The sequence below is a fragment of the Trichomycterus rosablanca genome, chromosome 5, assembly GCF_030014385.1.
Source record: "Trichomycterus rosablanca isolate fTriRos1 chromosome 5, fTriRos1.hap1, whole genome shotgun sequence".
NCBI classification, from domain to species: Eukaryota; Metazoa; Chordata; class Actinopteri; order Siluriformes; family Trichomycteridae; genus Trichomycterus; species Trichomycterus rosablanca.
In genome coordinates, this window is record NC_085992.1 from 32599737 (window position 1) to 32615609 (window position 15873).

General features: G+C 36.9%; 1 protein-coding gene across 1 annotated transcript in view; it reads right to left on the minus strand.

Moving 5' to 3' along the window:
• adss2 (adenylosuccinate synthase 2) overlaps positions 1-13417 on the minus strand; it is a 30055-nt gene extending 16638 nt beyond the window's left edge. The window contains exons 1-2 of the mRNA XM_062995061.1: positions 13218-13417; positions 19-121 (exon numbers count right to left, since the gene is read on the minus strand). Coding sequence (XP_062851131.1) covers positions 19-121; positions 13218-13355 — 241 coding nt within the window. The 5' untranslated portion in view covers positions 13356-13417. The remainder of the gene's footprint in view (positions 1-18; positions 122-13217) is intronic.
• Positions 13418-15873: the final 2456 nt, after the last annotated feature.

Sequence of the window (15873 nt, forward strand, 5' to 3'; positions counted from 1 at the left end):
TCAAGTTAAAACACTTACCTATGAAGGCTGTGACGTTGGGATTAATAATGCCACTAGGTAAAAGGTGAAAGTCATACTCCACAGAGTCGACTACAACAGTGTGCCCTGCATTGTTTCCTCCCTAAAGACAGAAAAGCAGAGGACTTTATAAAGGACTTACATTAGCAAGATTTTAGTGAAAATAACAGAATAATGAGTGCTCATCCTAAAAAGATGTTACAGTGCCTTAACATAAATGTAAGCATTTGCCAATCAACAGTCTCAAAAATAAAAACACAATTTTAATAGGTTTTGTCTGAGTGCACAGTAGGGCTGGGCGGTATATTGCAAATATCGATATATTCGATATTAATTTTTACATGATACTAAAAATTACCATATTTGGTATATTGAGTATGCCTAGGATACACAGATTACCATTTGAGAACATTTAAAACAGAGCACAAAAGCGCTGTCCTGCACGCTTTCTTTCGCGCATGAGTGATAAAAACAAGTCAGAGAACGACTCTTTTCAAACAATCTATTCATTGAAATCGAATCAGAGAGCTGTGCTATTATCTGTGGTAAAGATTCATTTGCTTTGCTCACTCTGTTTTATTACTGCGTCGTGCGTAAACAACTCCATGGATCTGTGCACATGTGTTTCAGAGATTCAGTCGTGGTTCAAGCCTTGAAAAACAGCTGTAGAAACCAATCAAAGCTTCCAAATTCAGATTTTGGGCGGAATTTCAGTTCCTCTAATACAAAGCAAGATTGATAATTGATAAATGATTTCTTCAATGTGTGACATTTAGATGAGCTGGCAATGAAAAACTCTCCCTTTACTGGTTGTAGCGGTATAAGTGACAGTCTAGTTAATGAATTACCAGTTTCAGCTTTTTACCGCGAAAGTCGAGAGAATAAATCGTCTCTGACTTTACATTTACAAGGTGGACCAACTAGGTAGGAGTGTCTAATAGAGTGGACACAGTATTTAAAACTCCAGCAGCGCTGCTGTGTCTGATCCACTCATACCAGCACAACACACACTAACACACCACCACCATGTCATTGTCACTGCTGAGAATGATCCACCACCTAAATAATACCTGCTCTGTGGGGGTCCTGACCATTGAAGAACAGAGTGAAAACAGGTTAAAAAGGCATGTAGAGAAACAGATGGACTAGAGTCAGTAATTGTAGAACTACAAAGTGCTATATGGTAAGTGGAGCTAATAAAATGGACAGTGAGTGTAGAAACAAGGAGGTGGTTTTAATGTTATGGCTGATCGGTGTATGTATTCTGGAAATATTCTGGAAACATGAAGGAAAACATTTACAAAAAAGTGGATTTTATCCTCAATGGAACAACACACGGGTATAGATTTGTCTCAATTTGAAGAAGAGAAGCTCAGGTAAGCAGCGGTTATGATTTTATGCTGCTGTGTGGTTGATCTGGGTTGCGGTGCTTCTGTTTACCGTGCTTTTTCATTTTGCAATGATAACAAAGCATTATCAAATGTTGAACGTTTTTGGGATTTTTTGATTCTCACTTACTTGAAGTAAAATGGCAGTGGCCTGCCATTGTACTTTGTTAAGTTCGTATTATATATTGTATCGAATATCGATACTTCTCAAAAGCATATCAAAATATCGAGTTTTTTAGTCATAATCGCTCAGCCCTAGTGCACAGCCAATATATGAATCTGGTCATTTTCGATCCATACATGCCATTAACAGTCAGCAGATCTTTAGGGTGATTTTTTTTAATAAAGGTGTATCGGCTATGAAAACTAATTATTGCACAACTATAAGACACTTCAGGTCTATATTTGTATAAATCATATATTTTTCATCAGACAGAGTTGTATTAGCGTGAATGACTGGCTGGTCCTGGCTATAAATGCTGGCTTGGTATTGATTTCACAAATTTTCTTTTTTTACTGTTAGTCATAACTGCGTATTTCCCTGTTTTCTCCAGACATATTTCAGTCGAATCATCCGTGTGTTGCATAATGTTCCTGCGTTATACACATTGCTAGACAATTTGCACATCCTCTTCTGCATGTCTAGACTGGTGTGAACTGCAGTTTTCTATTTAACTCCTACACAAGCTCTAGCTAAAAAGGTCAGTAGATAAATTCATCAGCAATAATCACTAAAGATTATTTAACACAGGCTAGAGTTTTACATTAAAAGAGAACTAAAAGATGTGCAGTCAGATACAGAAAAGGTAGATGAACGTGAGATATCATCGCAGATGTACGCTGGATTATAAAAAAGCCAAGGAATTTAAGAAAGAATGCAGTACGCTTTTTTACTGTAACAAAGCTATCAACTGTGCTGACAACAAATGATGGCATGTCCTCAAGATGGGAGTACCAGAGAATCTCATCGTTCTTACAGACCAACAAGCCACAATCATGACAGAAAATGGACAGACAGACTGGTTTCACATTGGCACAGGAGTAAGACATGGCTGCAATTCTATTTAACCTGTATGCTAAACAAGATAAGCAGGACTAGAGAAAGATGGGAGTGAAAAGATGGGAATTCACTCACTCACTTTCTTAACCGCTTATCCAATTATGGTCGCGGAAGGGGGGGGGGAGGGGTGCTGGAGCCTATCCCAGCTTTTCCAATGAGCGCAAAGCACACAGTAACACCCTGGATGGGGCGCCAGTACATCGCAGGGCAGACACACATACACACACCCATTAACCTATAGGGCAATTCAGTGTCTCCAGTTAACCTGACTGCATGTTTTTGGACTGTGGGAGGAAACCGGAGCTCCCGGAGGAAACCCACACAGACATGGGGAGAACATGCAATCTCCGCACAGAAAGGACCCGGGCCGGCCCGCCTGGTGATCGAACCCAGGACCTTCTTGCTGTGAGGCGACAGTGCTACCCACTGAGCCACCGTGACGCCCAAAATGAGAATTCAGCTCAATATAAAGAAGTAAAAAGTCATGAACAGAAAAGACCACTAACTTTATCATTGATGGACAAGATGTTAAAGTGCATGTGCTTGGGTTAAGAACAGCTCTTAAGAATCTAGAAACTAAAGCCGAGCCTCAGATCAGTAGTCTGAGGTCTTATGTGTATACAGATCTGTACCTTCATTCAGTTCAAAGCAAAGGTCAGCTGTTATGAGTTTAAAGGACTTTTTTACCCGACAGCATCAATAAAACAATGACTTCTTTGTCACTTATCAGTTAACTGCTTAATCATTGACATCTCTCCAAACAATACTTCTCCAGACTGTTGTCTTTCCTCACATCCTGGTTCTTTATGGATGTGAAATCTGGACAGCAAAAAAGCAAGACAGCATGAACATGCTAGCAAAGACTTTTGAGAGTAGAGTATCATATATGGCAAAGATGACAAGTAAATGGATCCTTAATCAAAACAAACCTAACCTCTCACTCATAGCCCAGATAATTACTAAAGCTAAAACTGAAACTGAAAAAGAACTAAATTAAGGAAAAGACAATTATGCTTGGAAGAGCTGAAAGTAAAAGAGGAAGGAAACAACCAGCAACAATATGGATGGTTACATCCATACAGAAAAACAATAAACAAGCCATTAAGAAGCCTGAAGACACAAACAGGAAGTTCTGAAAAAACACTATCAATATGATGTTCAGGAATCGGATTTGACTTGATAATAATAAACAATATTGAAAATTTTGATATAGCAACTAAATCCCTATCAGTGCCATTATCTCAATATGTTTGTGGCTTTGTAGATGGATGTAGATAGATAGATTAGATAGATAGATAGATAGATAGATAGATAGATAGATGATAGATAGATAGATAGATAGATAGATAGATAGATAGATAGATAGATAGATAGATAGATAGATAGATAGATAGATAGATAGATAGATAGATAGATAGATAGATAGATAGATAGATAGATAGATAGATAGATAGATAGATAGATAGATAGATAGATAGATAGATTAGATAGATTAGATTAGATAGATTAGATAGATAGATAGATAGATAGATAGATAGATAGATAGATAGATAGATAGATAGATTAGATAGATTAGATAGATTAGATAGATTAGATAGATAGATAGATAGATAGATAGATAGATAGATAGATAGATAGATAGATAGATAGATAGGTGCGTAAGAAATATTAAGTAAGTATTACAGTTCAAGTACTAAGTAATTATTACAGTACAATGTTGGTAGGTAATAAATATACAGTATATGCAATATGTGATATAATATAAAAATTATGCATTAAATATCCATAGAAAAACACATTTAATAGACATTTTATAGAATGAAATGTGTTAACTTGCATCTATGTTGCAATATTCATTCTTTTCATATCGTGTGCATACAGTATGTACCTTACAGCAGGCTTAACACATATTATTTACATGCATGTAAATAACTATCACATACTGTCACCATACACAGATATCAAGTGTCCTTGTGCGTCAGTGCATAGGAGCTGACCTCTCAGAAGGTCCCGGGGTGTGCCCACTGAGCACGCACAATAAATCAAGTTTACTTTTGTGCGGGGGGTTTCTTACGCAGCAGGACCTTACAATCTATTCCTGGTAAACTCCTGCTGAGATGCCTGTCCTTTTTAGTTACATTTACGATGTACCTGTACCCATAGCACTAACAGGAATGATATGGTATCTTTAGTGTTAACAATGCAGCGTAGTGTTACAAGTTTGTTTTCTACTAGGCACGTTTTAACATGTGGAAATGTCTGAAGTACAGCTTTGCCCCTTTACAGACCAAAGAATTTCAGTTATGATACAGGTTCACTTACATAAGTGCATGTCTTACTCATAATTATTATGTAAAAACTAGCTTAAACAGCACAACACCACCTATCACCTACAGAACGGCATGAACAAAAACTGTTTAACACAGCCCTAAAGTAAAGCTGCAGTGTAAAAACAAAAAACAACAAACAGTAAATTAAAGGAACCAGGTCTGTATTTCAAGGTGCTTGCAGTATTTCAGCTCGAAACTTTCATACTGAACACAGTATATCCTAAACTAGCTGTGTAAGCTCATGTGGTGTAATGGTAAAAGCCAGGCTGCTAGTAACAGCAGTGCTTGAGTTCCGGGGGTTCGAATCCCAGCTAAGCTCACAAATACAGATGGTGAATGGTGTTACATGAACCTAGCCATTGTAGGGGACTCATAGCAGTGCTGGTCCCAAGCCTGAATTAATAGATTGGTTGCGTCAGGAAGGGCAGCCGAAGTAAAACTGTGCCAAATCAAATATGTGGACAAATGATTCAGTGTGGCGACTCCAAATGGGAGCAATTAAAAGGAATCATTTAAAATTAAAACTAGCTGCAAGACAGGTTTACACTGTGCAACTTCAGTGGTCTTATATAGAAGAGCAAGTATTACTTGCTCTTCCATATTATAGTATCTTACACTATATGATGTTTAAAAACATCTGGTCTGGGTTATGTTACACTGTCCGATATCATATGCACACTGTCATACTATACGATACAAAATGTGCCTTAATAAAACATGATGAAGAGCAGAAAAGAAAAGTTAAATGTATTTTTTTAGGATTTTAATGTCATGTTTTACACACTTTGGTTACATTCATGACAGGACATGTAGTTACAGGTTACACAAGATTCATCAGTTCAAGTTTTTAATGTCAAACACAGTCATGGACAATTTAGTATCTCCAGTTCACCTCACTTGCATGTCTTTGGACTATGGGGGGAAACCAGAGCTGATGGAGAAAACCCACACAGACATGGGGAGAACATGCAAACTCCACACAGAAAGGACCCGGCCCCCCCCCCCCCACCAAGGGATCGAAGTCAATAATGCCCATTGCCATTCTTGACTTCAGTTTACCAGCACATTTTGCAGTATTTGAAGCCCTGCAATGTCTGGGGTGTGTTACTGCATTTTGCCCGGTAATTTCAGAGAAGCCATACCCTCTGCGACCCTGACCAAGATAAAGCAGTGGTAAATGAAATAGTATTGCTACTGTATATTATGTGAGCCACCGTGCAGCCCTCTCACTAGTACATTCTTATTGTTGTTATTATTTATTAGTATTTAAAACAACATAATAACATTATTCCATATTTTTAGCCAATAACCTGGTACATTTTAAGCTATTCATTTACTGCTCATATGACCGGCACTGGATGAGGCACAAAGCATAAGTGCTGGCTGACTTCCATGTACCAAAGCTGACAGACTAAAAATAGGGGGCTGTGAAAAATCACAAGCTGCGTGGATCCTATAGGGAAGAACGCTTAGTGTGGTAAACCACAGGTCTGCCAACTCATCACCTCAGGTGTTAAGGCTGCACCACACCAACCTCTGTAAAACCACATCAAAAGCCACTAGAAAAGCAAATTAAGTGGTTTGTTTGCTTTTTATATATTGACATTTAACATGATGATGACAGCAAGCTCCCCATTAACCTATTTGCTTACAATTGTTAAGATCTTTTACTGCATTAAGAAGCTTAAACATGTAAATAGGGATATTATTTGTTGCCATTTATAATCTTGTCATATTTTAATGACAAGTAAAACACAAACTGTAGAAAAAAAGGTCCTCGTGAGTAAGGAATGCACTCTACTAACTTTACCTTTATGTCTATAAAGCCAGGTGTAAACTGTCACACTATATGAGATAATTCAACAGTATAGTGTCCATACAGTATATTGTCCATTTTTTTCTGACACACTGTTTTAGAACACTGTTCTTAATATCAGAATATATAAGATTCTTTAACAGCAGTTCTATTATCATGTCAATCACAAAGACACAATAATACTATAATAGAAGCAATATAATTTAATTTACCACTGCTTTAGTGGGTCTGGCTTCCATGAAATCGCTGGGCACAATGCAGTAACACACCCCAGACAGGACACCAATCAATCGCAGGGTTTCAAATACTGCTAAATGTGCCGGTAAAGTGAATTCAAGAATGGCAATAGACATGGCGGTGATGGTCAAACTGGCAAGGATACGGAAAAACAGTTCAATTAGCACCATCACCAAGCTCTGATTGATGAAAGCCTTGGTCTGGCCAGTAACCTAGGGCTGGGTGGTATATCGCGAATATCAGTTCATTTGTGAAAGAGATTCATTCGTGGTTCAAGCCTTGAAAAACAGCTGTATAAAACAATCAGAGCTTCCGAATTCAGATTTTTCTCTCTTGATCGGTTTCAGCTTTTTACCTTATAGGAGGATAAACACAGTTAAAAATGTATTAATATATTCTGGAAACATATAAGGTGGCCTTCAAGAAGAAAAACAAGGTGATTATATCCCTAATGGAACAACACACGTATATAAATTTGATTCGCAATTTGAGGAACAGAAGCTCAGGTACGCAGCGGTTATGATTTTATGCTGCTGTGTGGTTGATCTGGGTTGCGGTGCTGCTGTTTAAAGTGCACTTTCATTTTGCAATGATAGCAAAGCATTATTAAATATTGAACTTTTTCTTGAACTTTTTTTTTGACGCTATTTATTTGAAGTTAAATGGACAGCATAAATGTGATTGTAAGATTCTGCTGGTTTGTTTGATATAAATATTGTCAGTATGAATACAAATACAGCCTTGTAATAATAAAAAATATAAACAATGCAATTCTGTCAGAATTGATCAGAACTACAGTGTTTTGTGTTTTCCAAGATAACTTATAAACCAAATAAGCTAAAATACAGGCACTGGTCTGCCACTGTACTTTAAGTTTACATTATATCGTATCGTATATCGCCAATTCTCAAAAGCAAATCGAGATATTAGTTTTTTAGTCATATTGCACAGCCCTACATTAACCACATATGGAGTTGAAGCCTGGACACTAAGGACAGTGGAAGAAAGACACATTCAGGCTTCTGAGAACAAGTGCATCAGAAAACTGCTGGAAATCTCATGGAGAACGATGATAACCACTGAGAAAGTTTATGGCCAGAACAGAAAATTAGCTACTAAACCACATAAGTCCCACAAGTTATGTTACTCTGGGCATGTGATGAGGCACCAACATAACCGGCAGTGTTACAACAGCTTGTGGAAGGACTTAAAGCGATGATGGCATAGTGTCATGACATTAGGGCATTACGCTTATTAAAACACAGCCAGATTTTCATTAACTCACTGCTCAGATTACTAGGTGCCAGGAAGCACAGCTTGACTTGCTAAAAAGTGTTTCCGCAATATGAATGAGTTTTTATCATCAGTACACTAATAAGATAAAACATAAATTAATTTCAGACCCTAAACAGTTACACACACCCTCACAACAGCTAAACAGCTGTGGATTTATACTAGGCAACAAACTGGTGCTATATGTTGAATATACTCTCTCTGGTATGTTGTGGTGAGGTAAGTGAGAAGAAAAGTAGAATGTGCTTATACCCCAGAGCAACAGGTGGCCTTTCAACTACATACAAAAACAGCTGAGGGAGAAACCTACATACTGATGAAGCAATACCAAGGTATTCAACATTTAGAATTTGTATGGCCAAAGCCATACAATGAATTGGAGCTCTGCTTTGCGACCCTGACCTGAATAAAACGGCTAATGAAAATGTAATTAAAAAAAATTAATATACCCATCCCTATGGCCTAAAACAAGGTGCCCCAACTTGTAAAACTTGCTAGTAGGTGGATTGGCTACTTTACATTTCACCTAAGTATGTGAGCCCTAAGGTGGACTAGTTCTGCTAATTTCCTCTAAGCAAATTCAACAGCATAACCAGTCAGTCCTCATGCTTGAGCTGTCTGTGGCAGTCAGAAATAGATCCAAGAAGACTGCTGGTGCAGCTCTTTTTATAAAAAGCAAAACACACTGCATTCTCTCCAACAACCCAGCAACTGTAGACTGGATCCATTCACCGGCTTGTTTTTAAATGACTATAGTCTTTGCTTAAGGAAGAAAACTGTTGTGGTAAATGACGAGCATAGTGACAACTGGGATTAACTACCTCTTTACGTTTAATCTTTCTCTAGCAAGCAACTATGTGTCTGTGACAAGAGTAAAATAAATGCATTGTAGGCTTGTGAGCACAACTTCACTTGATCAATTAATAATCTCAAATAATTTTAACAATGCGATAGACTTTCATGGCTGGCAGTCCAAAGGAGCACAATTAATACTGCTCTGAGTGTGAATGAAGGGACTTCTGATCATAACAATCAGAGAACCAACAAACTCCTCCAGACATATTGATCTGGCCTATGACGTTCAATTTTCAGGTCTATACATAGATGTCTGATGAGTCTGGGCCACTCAATGACAATTAGAGACTGTCACTGAAGTCACTCGAGTTGTTTAGTCTGTCTTAAACCAGTCAGAGTTTGTTTACACTTCAAGCTTATTCAAGCATTTTCCTGTATTTGGCTATATATTTTTTTCTCAACAGTGGCCATTCTTGTTACTATTATAAAGGCCTGACTTAGGGAGCACTGCAGTTGGTTGTCCTTTAAGCAGGTGTCCCATCTCTTCACTTTTGAAGCTCTTTAGAGCAACTGCTATGTTCTTTATCTCCTTCACCAAGGCCCTTCTTGCTCAAAGGTCAGATTTGGCTGGATGGTCAAACTTAGAAAGGTTGTGCCAAGTTTCTTTTATTTCACAATTGTTAAGGCAGTGTGGTCCATGGAGCAGTCAAAGCTTTAGACGTTGTACTATGTCATTGCTTTGATCTGTGCCTTAATTTGATTACTGAGATCCACAGACAGTCTTCTTGGTCATGTGTCAGTTTTTTTGTAAATTGTGGGCCCGTAAAGACCCAGGTGTTTGCCTCAATTCAAAAAGCAACAGGTGGACTCCAATTGAGTTCTAGACATATTTCATGGATAATGAAAGCAAACAGAAAGCACTTGACCACAGTTTGAAGTGCCAAAGCAAAGGATCTGAATACTTATTAAGAGACAGCTGTTTTACTTTGATTGTGGGTCATTAAGTATTGATTGATGGTACAAATGTCAATTCTCTCCATCCACAATCAAATCCACAAAGGTCTCAAAATCCACTGAATGGAAAACAAGGGGTGTCTTAACCTGATCTAATCTGCTACAAGCCATCAAGTGGAAATATCATAACTTTGACTCAAAATAAAACTAAAAATAAACTAGCTTTCTATAAAAACAAAGGAGAAAAAAAATTTAGACAACATAAACTATCAACATTAGTACTTAGTTGCTGTTGATGGCAATTACAGCTTCAAAGTTTTAAAGCATGTTTTAATTTGGTCCTATTTCTCTTAGCAACTGTGTTAAATTTCCCAAGCCTACAGTAGTCCTACTGATAGACATGGAGCTACTCGTGTTTATTGTTTGACCTGTCTCCAAGTGGTCTGGAGTAACTTTTTTTGTGACTGTTTACAAAGTTCTTTGTAACACTGTCCAGGAAAGAGAATCTAAGCAAGTCTGACTTACCGAGTGTATCTAAATACACTTTAAATCACATATTTTATAGCATAAGATTACTGAATAAACTTATAAATGAATAAAAAGTTCTGGAGCAAGCAGCAATGAACAATTCAATTAAACGTGACGAAAAAGACAGCTCAGTAAAGACGAGCATTTTAGCAGCTTGATCACTATGAAAAAAAGTGTGTCAAAATGTTATTTAAGACGCAGCTATTGTGCAGAGAGCAGTTATTAGCAAAACAGCAGTGGTGTGAATTCTTATGAGCATTGAGATAGACACTGAAATGCCTCAAGTGGAGACTAATGTTATGTGTAGACATGTTGAGCTAGTGAAGTTGCTTTTGAGAAGCATAGCTGCTTAGTGGGAGTGAGCAAAGAGGCTGGAAAAGAGCTATACCCTGCAGTAGAAATGTGAATGTATCTACATGGCACACAAGTGCCCACGCCAAGGTTAAAAATGTATCAATTCTGTATTTCTAAAATTAAATCTAAATTTATAGCTGCAATCCCATCTAACTGAAAGCTAGTAAAGAACTTGAAAATGTCCACCACTGAGCTCCAAGTTTGAAGTTTACCTCTCTTTAAGTCTATGTGTGTGGACTTTAGCTCCAAGGCATCTAACTGTGTTATTATCATCATCACAGAGACTTCTTTTTGGCATGCTTTCCTAAACACCAGTTTAACAACTATTTACAGAGCATTTACAATGTATTAGGTATTAAAAGTAATCTAGAGATTATTTAAAACATATACGGGAGAATGTGGATATGCTATACGCAAACACTACACTGATTTATATAAGACAACAAAGCATCCTTGATTTTTGTATCCACTAGGGGTCCTGGATCCAGTGCCCACTGATACAAAGGCACTGACTGTACAAATGTATCTGCCCATTTATTAATGCTTAAGGTACTGGAAATTTTTAATAGCATTGCAAGTTTCTACACCTTAGTAAAGTAAAACAAATTAGTGAGTGCAGTGTTTCACCTGCTTTCTAGCTAAACAGTAATTATAATAATATGTTAAAAATCGTCAGAATCGGTATTTATTCGCCAAGTACCAGGTGTACAACAAATTACTCTTGGTGCAGGTGTAAACATATTTTAGATCTAAAATATATATGAAATAAAAATATTTTAGATCTATTGTTGCAGGTTAACCTTAGCTCGAGTTAACCTACTGTGGTGTTAATGTTTCTGTAATTAATGCTACGGGATAACAGTCTACAAAAATATTAAAAGAAATTCTTTTTAGTCTGCCTTTTAATGTCAATAAGTTCCAAAATGGTAAAAACACTTTTTAAAATATTTTGGTGGTTTAAAATGACTCAACAAAAAAAAAAACCCACTCATTTAGTAAAGGAAAACAAAACTGTCAAAAACTGATTTTTGGTTTTTCCAGTGTGTGGATGGGTTAATAAGATATACCATCTTGTAAAGTGGAACAAACCCTCTTTCCAAAACTGTTAGGATATTTTGTAAAATACAATAAAAACAAAAATCTGTGATTTGTTTATTCTCTTGAACTCTTTTATTTAACTGACTAAAATACAAAAAGTAAACTTAAAATTTTTATTGACCAACTTGTTTGTATTTTGCAACAAATTCAAGTTGCAACTGGCAACATAAGATTGAAATGTTTTTAGAATATTTAAGTAACACTGAGCAACATGAGCAGCTGAAAGAACATTTCTTAATCCAAATCATTTAAGTCTTTCACCATCTTCCAAAAACATTATTGTGATAGGTTTACTGGCACTACAGTGGTACCTTGTAACTCAACGTCCCCTAAACTCGAAATATTTGAAACTCGACGCACTTCAGGGACAAATCTGTACCCTTAAACTCGATGTTCCCTTAAATTCGACATGTTCAGCTATGCAAAAAATTATTCATTTCATTTCAAATTAACAATGAACAGCCACTTTGTTCAGCGCTCGGCTTGAGCAGTGCAATAAAACGTCATCAAAGTGTGAATATGAGACGAATAACATCAAATCCACTCTGTGTTCAGCTGTACTGTCCTCACTGTATAACTTATAACCTTGTGTGTTTTTTAGATACTGAGAAATTGTGAGAATCAGCTTTTCCGGGTCTAAAACACTTATAAAATTGTTTGTACTTCTATATTCATTTTAATAGTTTTTTAATTGTAATTCAGTGTTTCATATTATATTTGTGTTATTTTCAGTGTATAAGTGTCAGAAACAAGCCCATTATTTTACATTAGCCCAAAATATATGTAGTTGCACAGGACTATGGAACGCATAAACAGATTTCCCATACGTCCTTATGGGAAAAATACCTTAAAACTCAACGCCAGTCCCAGAACCAATTAACGTCGAGTTTCAAGGTACCACTGTATTACTTTTAAAACTTCTGTATCGTGACAACCCTAATTCATGTACTCTTTAGTCTTAGTTCTGGTGTAGGTCTTGATCTTGACAACACTGCAAATAGGCTACATAGCATAATATGTAGGACAAATTCAAAACTGTGAGCTACAAACAAAGAAGTGGCAGGACTGAACCACAGACATAACTGAACTGTGTTGTGGAAGCAGCCACAACCAAACATTGCAGAACGCAGTCTGTTCCGCCTTCAGTAATCCAGGTAGTTAGCTCACAGCATTAGCTGGAATGCTAACAAAATGTCATATGAATCACAGTTCTTTCCTTTGCTGTTCAGTCGCACACCTTGCTGACAGACATCTGAAACGCGGCCATGACAAGTACTGTAACCGGTTTGTACCGTGTTACCGTTCTAGCTTCACAGTCCTAGCGGTAACAGTTTAGCTCAGGTTACCTGACATCTGCAGACCATGTCTGCGTCCTGTGCCAGCAGGTCCACCACCTTGCCCTTGCCTTCATCTCCCCACTGCGCTCCGAGCACCACGGTCACCTTGTTACCGTTCCGCGCCTCCGTGCTGCCTTTATCCGACATGACCGAGTGACCCTCCGCTCTTTACCCGCTCACTTCCCGCTCAGCTGCTCCTGTAAAGCAACCTCAATGTGCACTGCTGGCAACCACACAACAGTGGACAACAGTAGCCACGCCCCTCTGCATCCTCCACTACGTAAAGCGGGCTGTATGCGCAATAGCTCCCTGCTCCCTAGCCCCTTCAAACTGAATCGATGTGATTGAAATCACAGGCTTAAATACTAACCTACTGCACTGCATTCTTGAATGTCACAAGTGCCCTGTAAACTATAAGTGTTGCTTTAAGGCATTAATTATTAATTTGTACGTTGAATAATTGGTGCACTACATCCATAATATGATGTCGTTTCGGGCATGTATACAATCAGGCTGTGTTCCAAACCACATACTACCGCCCTATCTTAATCTCAGCATTGTAAGTAATTGCACTGCCATATGGAGTAGGGCTAACAAACTGTAGCATTGGTAAATTCTCCACGTAAAACATATTTGGGTCATTCTATAATTTGGGGTACATTTCACATCTCCAAAAAAGTACAAAAAAATTGTTCTCTCTCAATAGAACAATCAGTGGTTCAAATTAATATATTCCTTTAGTGTAACATATCCACTAGTTGCAAAGCTTAAACATAATTATTTTTTATTTTATTTAAAAGGGCAAGTAGATGTAGACTACTAGGTAACTTAGTTGACAGGTAACATAGTTGACAATTTCCCTATTTTGACCCATAACTTCAGTGGTAGACCTTGCCTGGCTGACCACATGTCATTTCTTGAACAGAATAATGTCTAATTTGAACATACATTTGAATTAAAATTATTAAACAAATTGTAACCATAACAATGTTTGTAACATAGTTGACGGTCAATTAATATACTCATTGACAATGTTCTATTATAGATAAAATATTTTTTTAAATAAGAGAACATTCACCACAGTTTGTTCAATATACCCTCCACAGAGAAAAATTATATCATGTAATGCTGGTCACATAGTTTTAGAACAAACCATTTTTGAGTTGCTGAGTGGAGTTCTGTTAGTAACATAGTTGACAGAACTTTTGCGGACAATAATAAATAAATATATTTAAATTATTTAAAAGAGATATTTAAAATATAAAATATTATTTTTCTTTAGTATTTAAACTATTGAAATAAATTAAAAAAAAGATGTTGATGCCCTTAATAATTTTATTCATTATTTTGAAACCAAGGCACCCTCAACTTAAAAAACAGACACAGCAAAAACTGTTCATTTAGGAACATCATGACAAATTTCAAGCTAAATGAAGCATAGGATGCACATAATGTTTTTGTGATATTACAACATGTTTTCCATTAATAGGTAAAATATGACATTTTTAAAGAAAATTGTTAGAATAAATATAATTATTATCACTGGACATGGAATGTACCCCAAATTATAGAATGACTCATTTACTACTCACAACTTTTTTGTGGCTTTTGTTAAAAGACAGCTAAATTTATTCACTTTCACTATCCCACCGAAACGAGAGTCAAAAACAGTCATGTGCCCTAAAACCCACAAGTATTTGAAACTTATAACTATTTACATAATGTCCTCAGGTGCTCAATTCACAGTCCACTTGGCATGCCCCAATACCCACTAGTGTTACACTACTATTTACCATGTGGTGTGTAGTTTGGGACAGTAGCTTCTTACATGCATAGTACCTACAGCATCCAGATTCAAAACTATCCATGTCATACCAAATGTACTACTGTTTATTTTCACCGGTACAAGGGTACAGGTGAAAGTTTGAGGACTTTGATGGAGGTAAGGCTTGACAGTGTTCTCCACAAAATACATCAAGGTAACTGTTAAAAATAGTGGTGTAATTTTTTGTCTAATTTGTATTATCTGATTCCAGTAGTGATTCTGATTGACCAGTCAACTGAGTCCACTGTTTCTCACCCCAAAACTGGTAATGTGAAGGTCACTTGGCATAAAACATACCCTACCATAGAGTACTTAGCAGTGGGAAAAAGATATTTATTGTTCGTGTGTGTGTGTGTACCTTAAAATATCTTAAATGCATTGACAAGTCTTGTTCTTGAATTGCATGTAACCCAAGCTTACTTATGTTATAACAGGGAGCAATGACAATCTGATTGCTATTCATGATGCCTTTGTATTCTACCTTGTAGCTGAGGAATCTGCAGAATGACCCACAGAAAGTTTGCTGCAAAAGGTTTTCATGTTTCAGAAACAGGACATGAACTTCATAGACTCCATTTATTAAAACCAAGAGATAGAGTGTTTTTAAGAAGGGGACATGCTTCTTGTGAACAGATGTTCTTCATAGACCAAACATGGTCCATCATGAAAGCTGCTGTGTTTCATAAACAACGTTCGTAAAGCAACTAGTTTACAGCAAAATTGTTAAAACAGAACTAAATGGGTACATTGGTTAATCCCAGTCTCTATTAATACTTTAGAAATCTGTTCTATTTAGGTTTTTGCTATTTAATTTTAGTTAACAAAATCTTATATTTTTAA